Here is a 12,225-nt window from a genome sequence, read left to right as displayed (position 1 = left end):
CAATGATAAAAAAGAAAATAATATTACAAATGGCAGAGCCAATAATATCGATCGTCGTCACAGCGCGCGACACGCGCGACACGTTGATCGATGCTCGATTACCGCTATTTCCTGAAAGTGAACGTTTGGATTCCAATCAGCCGTTTTAACGGCTACAAAATAGAGAGGATACGACTGTACGGATACAAGAATTAAAACTGTAAGTATATGTATAATTGTGTAGTACATGTGTTTTACACGTATTTGTAAAAATTATTTGGGCAATTTTATAACCTAAAAATTTGGTATTTTATTGATACATGTATTTCTTGTTATCAAACAAGAATAGAATACAATTAAGTGTACAGTACTATTTATTCATTTACTTATCGTGATTATAATTTATTTTAAAACAAAGATGTAATTCTGCTTCGATAATATTGATTCTGTTTGAAATAAGTCATCATTGATGGAGAAATATTCACAATGTGCTGTTAGGGTAGATAATTTTATTGACATTTTTTGTTATAGTAATTATGACAAGCTAACAAAATGAATTATATATCTTATATATGTATGCATATTTTAGATTTCTGTGCTGAATCAAAATCATATACATATTCTCATCAGTAAAATATCATACTCTAACAACATATATAATATATTAATGTTATAATTTCCTACTCAACAAATGTAACTGTTATAAACAAGACACATTACATTGCAGTTACATATTATTGAATACGAAATTATAACATTATAATGTTATATGTTACTGTTATATTGTATTTTTATTGAGGATATGTAATTTTGATACAATATATGTAAAAATCTGAAAAATGCTTGATATATATCTAGTATATTATTGATTTTGTTAGCTTATAATTATTACTATTAACAAAAATGTCAATAAAAATGTTTAAAAATATAAATTAATTTCAAAAATGTGGCAGTGTTTAGCTTATGTGAATACATCTCAGCCAACGATGATTTTTGAATAGATTCAATATCAAAGCAGAACTATTTCATAATATATTTATAATATTTTTAAAAGAGATTATAATTACGATAAGCAAATAAATAAATACTGTACACTTAGGAATCTATTCTATATTTTAATGATATGTTGTGTGTATCATTGCGCAGCTATTATATGATACACAAAATCTGTGCAGTAATGCATAACAACATTGTTAAAAGTTACAGAATAGGCTCCTTAAACTCTATTCTTGCTTGATAAAAAATATGTATTGTCATATAAATAAAATATTAATTTAATTTATTGTTAGCACATAGACTTAAAGTATGAAAGTTTAAAATACAAATGCATCATGAACACATTCTTATTTTCTATATTCTTTAGAATAAGTACTTTTAAATATAAATTAAGACATTTTTTATTTTATAGAGTTTTAATTCTGGAGCGCAAGACCACCAGGTTTTGGGAGATTGCACTAGAGACTGTTATACAGAAAATAAAAAGTAAGTATGCCTAAAATTTCTACTAAATATTACAGGCGCGCAAAAGCCTGTACAGATATTTCAATAAATTTAATTAAATCTGATGATTTTGCTCAATTTTTAAATAAAAATAATGATATTAATAAAGAATTTATTACAACACCATGCATTGATGGTCACATTGAATTGGATAATGATTTCACTATTGAGATTGATAACATAGATAATAATATAGATAACAATATAGGTAATATAGATAACAATATAGCAGATAATATAGATAACAATATAGATAACAATATAGATGATAAAGAAAATTTTGACTCAGATAATGATGAATCTGATAACAACAATGATTCGAATAATGAAAATACTTTGAATAACGATGAATTAATTAGTAATAAAAATTTCAATAATACAGCTAATGAATCTTCGTTAGCATCTCAATTAGCTACTTGGGCTCTGAAAAATAAAATTACTCATATTGCTCTGAACGAATTATTAGGTATTTTAAAGTCAAAACATAATGATTTGCCTTCGGATGCTCGCGTATTAATGAAAACTCCTAGAAAAATAGCTTTAAAAATTGTTGAACCAGGACATTATTTTCATTTCGGTTTAAATAATTGCGTTCAGAAACTTTTTTCATTTATAACTTTAAAAAATTTACAACAAGTAGAAGTTTATATAAATATTGATGGCTTACCTCTTTTTGAAAGTTCAAATCAACAGTTGTGGCCAATATTATGCAGTTTAGTTGAAAATCGTTGTAAAGTAGGTATTGTAGGCATATATCACGGAGAAACAAAACCAAATGATGCAAATGTATTTCTAAAAGATTTTATCAATGAAGCTATCGATTTATCAACGCATGGTATAACAATAAATGAATCTAACTATCCTTTTAAAATTAAAGGTTTCATATGTGATACGCCTGCTAAGGCGTTTATTAAATTTACTAAAGGTCATACTGGTTATTATTCGTGTACAAAATGTCATATTGAGGGGGATTATATTAATGGTAGAGTTTGTTTTTCGAGTTTAAGAAAATTTCGTGATAGAACCGATTTTGAATTTAGATCAAAAACTCAAGAAGAACATCATGTAAATTTAAAAATTTCAGATCTTGAATTAATTAAAGATTTAAATATGATTAATGATTTTCCTGTAGAGCCAATGCATTTAATTGATCTGGGCGTTACAAGAACTTTAGTACATTTGTGGTGTTTTGGTAAACCACCAACAAAATTTTCTCATACACAAATTTCTGATTTATTAATAAATCAAGTTAAAAATATTCCATTGGAATTCAATCGTAAACCGAGATCGTTACAAGAAAGTAGAAGGTGGAAGGCAACAGAATTCAGGCAATTTTTACTATACACAGGGCCTGTAGTTTTAAAATCTGTTCTCAGTCATGACATTTATCTCAATTTCATGTGTTTGAATGTTGCTGTAACTATTTTATCATCTCCTCATATTAAACATTTAGATTATGCTAATTCTCTTTTTAATTATTTTGTAAAATCTTTTATCATTTTGTATGGTAAAGACAATTGTACAATTAATATACATAATTTGTTACATGTATATGAGGATGTAAAAAAATTTGGTGTTTTACAAAATTACAGTGCCTACCCCTTCGAAAATCATATGCAAAAAATAAAAGGATATATTCGTAAAAAAGATAAACCGTTACAACAAATAATAAATCGTATACATGAAGAAAACTTCGTGAAATTAAACAAAGAAAATAAATTGAATATCGAACCCGAATTATTAAATAAACATAATAATGGCCCTTTAGATCGAAATTTATATAGAAGTCAGTGGGAAAAAATAGTGTTTCCTAATTTTACTTTGAAAATAAAAGAACCAGATAATTGTTGTAGATTAAGCAATGGTGACATCATTTTAATTAAAAATATTGCTAGTATAGACAGTGAAAATGCAGTAATAATAGGAAATAAATATGAATCAATAACAGATTTTTATAATGAACTATGTAAATCTTCTGATTTAGGTATACATTTAGTGGAAAATATTAGTAAGAATCTCCAAAGGTGGAATATTAATGAAATATTGCATAAATGTGTCAGATTACAATTTAAAGATAAATTTGTTGTTTTTCCTTTACTTCACTCTTTATGATCGGATTATGATTTTATTTTTACATATTAAAAAATTTTAATTTAATATTATTTAAGTAATGTCGATTGAATTTTATATTTTATATTTAAGTAATGTTAATTCTATTTATAGTATTTTGTAATTAAAATTGACAAATTATTAATAAAAATATTAATATTAAATTATGAATATAAAATAATAAAAATATATTAATTATTCTTTTGTGAAATAAATTTTATTGATGGTATGATTCTACATTTATAATATTCGGAATTATTGTGATCTGGAATTATTGGGTCCATCCAGAAGTACGACCGCTCACTTCAAGGTCGTACTTCTGGATGCATCCAGTTATGTACAAATTGTTGAGAATGTGTAGAAAAATATGGCAAAAACGTGGACAATCGTCATTTTCACGGACGAAGATACCGTAGAAGCGGTTCCATCTAGTTGGTTAATTAACAATAAGTGTTATTGGCCATCGCTTCCATTTGATAAAATAACTGCAGCAATTAGAAATCACGAAGAACCAAAAACTTGTTGGCCCTCATATCCTGTTCGGATTCTAAGACATGGAACTTTCGGTAAATATATACTACTTATTATATTTTAATAAAAAAATTATTTATTGTATCTTGTTACGTTATATGTCACTTGTTATTTTGTTTCAGACAATTATTCAATAGCAAAAGAGAAATGTCGTAAAGCAGAATATTCTTCTGATATAAATTCTGATGTCAGCGGTAGATTAGCCGTGTCTAAAAGGAAAATCACAATAAAAACGTATGGCTCCTCATTTGAAGAGAGTAATTTATCGTCGTCAGACGATAATAACAATGACAACCAATTCGCCACTAAATTACCGACTCCTCCACGTATGAAACCAACAAACGGTTTGTATACATTTATCTATCTGATATATTAAAGAAATTTTATAAAAATTTTATAAATAAAATAAAACAGTAGCAATCAATTTATGAATTCAAAAATTTACATTTAAAGTTTGATCCTCAATTGTTTTTTTCTTCAGAAGACAATACTTTTATAAAAACCAAGCCGAAAAAAAAGAGCAATGATGAAGCTACTAATATTAGCACATTGTCAAATACTGAGAAATTTCGAAAGGGCACTTCAAAATCAAATGGTTTTCAAATTATTTTTATAATATATTTTCATAATAATTAACTGTGTCTAAAATATAAAATTATAATGTGTAGATTTTGATAATAACGAAGATTTGAATAGCAATGACCGGCCATTTATGAATGAATGCAAATGTTGTCCATTACATTTACAATACAATTGCGGTATGTATAGAGGATATCACTTAATTTGTACCCACTATTTACACAGTGATATTCCTCATGGAAAATCTTGTCAAAAAGTTCTGAACCATTTTTTTCTATAACATAATAAAGGAATAATTATTGAGTAAAATATAACCAAACAGCGCTGAGGTTTAGTTTAATGCGCGTCAATGAACCGCGGGTCTAATAGTGTGCGGCTCACTAACACACGCCAGGCTAAAGCTCGGCGCTATTTAACTATACTTTACTCAATAATTATTTCTTTATTGTTTTATAGAAAAAAAGGTTCAGAACTTTTTGACAAGGTTTTCCATGAGGAATATTACTATGTAAATAGTGGGCGCGAATTAAGTGACACCCGCCTGTATATTTAATCTACAGTTTATATATATTTTTTGTTAAACTTATTATCGAATTTACGTACTACGCGCGCGCATATGTTCAATAATTTATTAATAAATTCCATTTTTCTAGAGAAATATTTCAAAGAGATTATTCGTCAACAAAATATACTAAAAGCAAATATGTGGCAATACACAGATGCACTCCAGGAATTAACTACATCTATTAATAATCTCGCTGCAAATAATAATGTGAATCAAGTACAAGAAGAAATCTCCTTTTTGCAAATGTTTGATTTTCCTGCACGAACTGAAGAAGATTTAGCTCGTGTTGAGGAATATCTAAATTTAGAAAAAAATTTTAACGTTGCGGTAATTTTTTATAATATCTATTATTTTCAAATACATGCTATATTTTTTTACATTATATTACAATATTATTAGTCAAAAGTTTTAATTAATATATTATTCTTATTTTGAATTTTGCAGATGAATGAACTTTCAAAGATTGGTGGATATTCCATATATAATTTTATACAAAGAGCTTTACAGTTGGTAATAACAAATGATCTTGCAGCTACTTACAGCTGGTTAGGAAGGCGGGCAAAGAAAACATTTAATAAACTAAAAATAGCCGATTTAATAATTGGTAAATAGTTTATTAGATTATCTTTAACTTAACTTATTTAAAATCACTGTTTTAGATTGAAGATTATTGTTGAATCAATTGTAACTGACTTTTTTGTTAGTTATTTTCATTGTTGGTATTATAACTAAATATATTGTGTATTATTTGATATATACACTATAGCAGCGGTTCTTAACCTGGGGTTCGCGAACCTCTAGCGGTCCGCGATGTCCTCACAGGGGATCCGCAAAAGCTCGAAGAAATAGCGGAAAAAATACAAAGATTACGAACTTATGTGTAATCCTCGTTGGAAAAGTAATGCAAAAACAATTACATGAAGTATATGAACCGTTTATCTCAGGCGTATATGTGCGTTTGGTCGAGCGGCACTTGGTTGCGCGCACACGGACGCATGACATAAGCCGTCCTTGATTGTGTGAGTCTGTGAGTCGCGTGTCATTTTTTTCTTGCATTACTCTTTCTGTATATGAGTAAATTTTAGCAGTAAAGACTAAAAGAAATACATGTAATAAAAATATTTTAATTCGGACAATTACAAAATAGAAAATAGATAACATTTTTAAATGTCCTAATAATTTTAATTATTGCGTTTAGACAAATAATTGGTTTATGCTGTTTTTCAACTTTAAATTAAGGTAAATGCGGATTCTTCCAGATTTTTTTTTCTAAAATGAAAATTTCTGAAAATTTATTTTCAAGAAACTTAATTTTACATTACTTAATACTTGGGAGGCTGCATGAAAATAATGTGATAAGAAGGGGTCCGCATCGTAAAAAAGGTTAAGAACCGCTGTACTATAATATATATATACAGGGCGATCCTGAAAAACGATCCGTCTATAAAATGACGTATTCCTGACACCATTCTAAGACAATTTTTCCTTTACCAAAATTTGATTTGAAGCGTAGTTTTTGAATTATGAGCAAAAATAGTTAGTAAATCACGCGTCGGGTACAGAAGGCAGGCAGGAGCGGCGCGGCGTGCCGCGAGCGCGGGCGCAGCTGACCGCCCGACGGGTGATTACCACCGCATGAGTCGCTAACTATTTTATCTTATAACAAAATTATGCTTTAAATAAAATTTTAGTAAAGAAGAAAATGTCTTAGAATTACGTCAGAAATACGTGTTCCTTAAAATAACGTTATTTTAATAATGAAAAGTTGTTCCGGATCGCCGGCCGTCCGACGTTGCAATCAGCTGATTGCTACACGCGATGTGTGTATGGCGGAGTGTGTGCGTAAGAGAGAGAGAGAGAGAGAAAGAGAGAGAGAAAGAGAGAGAGAGAGAGAGAGAGGGAGGGTAGGAGGGACAGACATTCATACACACGCACGCACTTTTTTTCTCGCTCTCTTTCTCTCTTTTACGCAACACTCATACACTCTCTCATTCAGTCTCTCACTCACACTCTCTCGGTCACTCACTCACTCACTCACCTGCTTACTCACTTGCTCACTCACCTTGTAGCAGCGTAGCGAATCTTCATGCTATGTATTGTTGTATCTGCTGCACGGTTATGATTGCTAGAGATGCGCGACACATCGAAATTTTTTCGATTATTAGTCTCACACTCGATTGACACAATACAGATTACGCGATAACGAGTTTACTGTTTATTCACTCACTATTGATTTATCGATACCAAAAATTACTTTCAAAGAAACGCGAATGCAAACAGCACATGACTCGACGCGAAGCGACGGACCGCGGAGACTGCGCGACCACAAGAGTTATGTTGCCAGAAACGCGACACGCGACATCTAACAAACGACTTGCGCGTGGCGCGTGATTGACGCGAGATAAGACGAACGATCGGCTAAAACCTTCGCATTGCGAATGCGGTAGAAAACATGAAACGTATAATGACATACTTAAAAAATTAATTATTTATTATAAATAATAACTATTAATAATTTCTAATTATAATAAATAATTATTATTTTAAAAAGCATGTGTTATACGTTATTACGTTTTCGAAATTATTGCATTCACGATGCGAAGATTTAAGTCAATCGCAAGAATAATGTAGTTAAAATTACATTTGGAAAAATTTATTTTTATTCTGCTCACAATGAAATGTTCCAACGTGAAAATGTATTGTCGCTCTGAAAAGAGCGGATTGACTAAAAAAAATTTTAAAGCAGATGCTCAAAATGCCCGCCATCCATCCTAATGCAAGCTCTCATGCGTTTTAATAAGTTTCTTTCGACGTTTTCCATTATTTCTTCGTCAATATTCCAAATAGCGAATCGTAATCTTGTCTCCAGATCTTCAATATCTTCGGGAAGCGTTTTATAAATTACTTCCTTGCAGTATCCCCATAAGAAAAAATCTAGAGGATTGAGATCCGGAGATCTTGCGGGCCAACGTATCGGGCCGTACCGACCCATCCAGCGTCCGGGAAAATTCTCGTTTAAGTAATTCGTAACGATCCTGGCGTTGTGTGGCCCAGCACCGTCTTGTTGGAAGATAATATCGTTTCTTTCAAATAATGGCACATCTTCTAAGAAATGTGGTAGATTTTCTGTTAATAAATCGACGTAGATTCTTCCAGTTAAAATATCTGGAAGAATAACTGGACCAAGTATTTCAGTGCCCATTATTCCAGCCCATACATTAATCTTCCAACGAGTTTGAAAATTTCGAAATCGCGTGACTCTGGGATTTTCTTCGCTCCAAAAGTGCATATTATGCACATTAAAAATTCCTTCTTGTGTGAATAGCGATTCATCACTGAATATCACACGAGAGGAATATCTGGGATCTCGATCGACGTTTCGCAGAAAATTTTCGCAAATCGTTCGTCTTGATAATCGCAGGCTTATTGATTGCATCATCGATCGTGCGTCTAATTTATACGATCTTCGCTGGGGGTCTATGCCCCTCCTCGCCTCCCGCGACCAATCGCGAATGTAGCGGACGCTAATTAGAAAATCTACCACATTTCTTAGAAGATGTGCCATTATTTGAAAGAAACGATATTATCTTCCAACAAGACGGTGCTGGGCCACACAACGCCAGGATCGTTACGAATTACTTAAACGAGAATTTTCCCGGACGCTGGATGGGTCGGTACGGCCCGATACGTTGGCCCGCAAGATCTCCGGATCTCAATCCTCTAGATTTTTTCTTATGGGGATACTGCAAGGAAGTAATTTATAAAACGCTTCCCGAAGATATTGAAGATCTGGAGACAAGATTACGATTCTCTATTTGGAATATTGACGAAGAAATAATGGAAAACGTCGAAAGAAACTTATTAAAACGCATGAGAGCTTGCATTAGGATGGATGGCGGGCATTTTGAGCATCTGCTTTAAAATTTTTTTTAGTCAATCCGCTCTTTTCAGAGCGACCAATACATTTTCACGTTGGAACATTTCATTGTGAGCAGAATAAAAATAAATTTTTCCAAATGTAATTTTAATTACATTATTCTTGCGATTGACTTAAATCTTCGCATCGTGAATGCAATAATTTCGAAAACGTAATAACGTACAACACATGCTTTTTAAAATAATAATTATTTATTATAATTAGAAATAGTTATTATTTATAATAAATAATTAATTTTTTAAGTATGTCATTATACGTTTCATGTTTTCTACCGCATTCGCAATGCGAAGGTTTTAGCCGATCGTTCGTCTTATCTCGCGTCAATCACGCGCCACGCGCAAGTCGTTTGTTAGATGTCGCGTGTCGCGTTTCTGGCAACATAACTCTTGTGGTCGCGCAGTCTCCGCGGTCCGTCGCTTCGCGTCGAGTCATGTGCTGTTTGCATTCGCGTTTCTTTGAAAGTAATTTTTGGTATCGATAAATCAATAGTGAGTGAATAAACAGTAAACTCGTTATCGCGTAATCTGTATTGTGTCAATCGAGTGTGAGACTAATAATCGAAAAAATTTCGATGTGTCGCGCATCTCTAGCAATCATAACCGTGCAGCAGATACAACAATACATAGCATGAAGATTCGCTACGCTGCTACAAGGTGAGTGAGCAAGTGAGTAAGCAGGTGAGTGAGTGAGTGAGTGACCGAGAGAGTGTGAGTGAGAGACTGAATGAGAGAGTGTATGAGTGTTGCGTAAAAGAGAGAAAGAGAGCGAGAAAAAAAGTGCGTGCGTGTGTATGAATGTCTGTCCCTCCTACCCTCCCTCTCTCTCTCTCTCTCTCTCTTTCTCTCTCTCTCTCTCTCTCTCTCTCTCTCTCTTACGCACACACTCCGCCATACACACATCGCGTGTAGCAATCAGCTGATTGCAACGTCGGACGGCCGGCGATCCGGAACAACTTTTCATTATTAAAATAACGTTATTTTAAGGAACACGTATTTCTGACGTAATTCTAAGACATTTTCTTCTTTACTAAAATTTTATTTAAAGCATAATTTTGTTATAAGATAAAATAGTTAGCGACTCATGCGGTGGTAATCACCCGTCGGGCGGTCAGCTGCGCCCGCGCTCGCGGCACGCCGCGCCGCTCCTGCCTGCCTTCTGTACCCGACGCGTGATTTACTAACTATTTTTGCTCATATTTCAAAAACTACGCTTCAAATCAAATTTTGGTAAAGGAAAAATTGTCTTAGAATGGTGTCAGGAATACGTCATTTTATAGACGGATCGTTTTTCAGGATCGCCCTGTATATATATATATATATATATATATATATATATATATATATATATATATATCAAATTATACTTTGTATATTTAATTATATTTAGTTATAATATTTATAATTATATATGTAGTTATAACACTATTAAATTCCATTAGAGAGTTAATAATATATACAGAGTATATCATTTTTTTAATATACACAGCAAAATATCTCTTAAACAATATATTTTAGAGAAAAATATTTCAGACAAAAGTTGTAGGATTTCGAAGGAGAAAGAAGTTGTTAAGAAGGCGTTAATAATCTATTTACATAAAAAAACAAGATAATTTTATTAAAAAAAAGACTTTCAAATAACTTAGAAACTCACCCTTTAGGAAAAAATTAATAGCACTAACTTTCTTCTTCGAAATTTTACAACTTTTGTCTGAAATATTTTTATACATTGTTCAAGAGATATTTGCTGTGTAAGTTAAAATGGAACATCTTGCATATCAAATTATACTTTGTATATTTAGATATATTTTGAACTTAGTGCAGAATTTTCTGCGCTTTTATAATTATTAAATATTTTTAATTTAAATTATTATATAAGTCCGTAGTGAACCGCGTGATTTCGATGATTCATTACTGAACAATTTCATCGACTCACTTCCTTTTTTTGACTTGCTGCTCATCAATGTCAAATAACCAAAACGAAATTTCATCAGTTGGTAAGAAATTAAAGAGTTTCTATGTATTTTCATTAAAAGAAAAAGATTTTGTTTAATCTTTAAACACTGTTAGAAATATCACGTTTCTTACTAATAACTTATTTAAAAATTAAATTTGCATTAATTATAATAATATCAAGGAATAAAAATCATACTATGAGAGACTAGACTGATCAAAACGTCAAGATAATTATCAAATAAAATAAAAAAATAAATATTAAAAAATATATAATGAATAAAAATAAATAAAAATATATAACAAATAAAACAAATAATTTAGATAAATATATTATCTATGTACAATTTTCTAATTGTTAATTTGTTTTTAACATATTACAGGTTCTACTAAAAAGAGTATTCCAAACTCCACCAATAAAGATTGCGAAGAAGCGATTCAAAAATGGTTAAGAAGAGCAAAGGAACGCAGCAATAATAAGAATAAAAACCAAGGAGAAAATAACAACAATTAATTTTTTAATTTAATTATTATTGTAATATTATTATTCTTTTCAATTTTTATATATTGCTGTTCTTTCCAATTTAATATTTTTTTCTTTTAGTTTATATACTTTATAGTTTACACACACACATACACGTATATATATTAGTTTATGCATTTAGTTTATAAATTTGTTTAGTTTATGAGTTTTAGTTTATAGATATTTTGATAATAAAATATTGTGATATGCAATATGTAAAACAATGTGATATATGATACTTGTAAAGTTGAAAGTATATATAAGTACCATTGTGATAAAATGTTGATATGCAAAATATATATGAATTAATACATGTGATAGTGTAAAACATATAAAGTGTAATAATGTTTATTGGCGGATATTGATTCGTTTTTTGAGGTAAAAGGGGAGAATAAATTATTGCATATAATAAAATGTAATAATAATTTTCACCTTTTTATCTCAGGAAACAGAGATCAGTGTTTGCCAGTGTACATACAGAATAACAATATAAATCAAAAATAAATATTCTTCCAGTTTTCTATACAATTATTATTAATTATTACCAATTATT

General features: G+C 30.6%; 1 protein-coding gene across 6 annotated transcripts; it reads left to right on the top strand.

Annotated features, from left to right (window-relative positions):
- The first annotated feature begins 65 nt into the window (after positions 1-65).
- LOC145959452 (uncharacterized) lies at positions 66-12,200 on the top strand. Of its 6 annotated transcripts, XM_083078304.1 has the most exons (9): positions 66-199; positions 1,388-1,461; positions 3,950-4,154; positions 4,242-4,463; positions 4,601-4,714; positions 4,788-4,877; positions 5,352-5,590; positions 5,708-5,867; positions 11,533-12,200. In XM_083078304.1, exons 3-9 carry the CDS (start codon positions 3,956-3,958, stop codon positions 11,661-11,663), a joined length of 1,155 nt encoding a protein of 384 aa, XP_082934430.1. In that variant the 5' UTR covers positions 66-199; positions 1,388-1,461; positions 3,950-3,955; the 3' UTR covers positions 11,664-12,200. The 6 variants fall into 6 exon arrangements, with proteins under 6 accessions (XP_082934430.1, XP_082934431.1, XP_082934434.1 ...); XM_083078306.1 differs by lacking the exons at positions 66-199; positions 1,388-1,461 and adding an exon at positions 11,076-11,193 and having other exon boundaries at positions 3,722-4,154; positions 11,533-11,673; XM_083078305.1 differs by lacking the exons at positions 66-199; positions 1,388-1,461 and having other exon boundaries at positions 3,716-4,154; positions 4,604-4,714.
- Positions 12,201-12,225: the final 25 nt, after the last annotated feature.

The sequence above is a fragment of the Camponotus vicinus genome, unplaced genomic scaffold, assembly GCF_025532165.1.
Source record: "Camponotus vicinus isolate PSW18456_S1 unplaced genomic scaffold, iyCamVici1.0 SCAF_1, whole genome shotgun sequence".
NCBI lineage: Eukaryota > Metazoa > Arthropoda > Insecta > Hymenoptera > Formicidae > Camponotus > Camponotus vicinus.
Note: the sequence above shows the minus strand (reverse complement) of the source record. Positions and strands in the feature narration are given on the sequence as shown.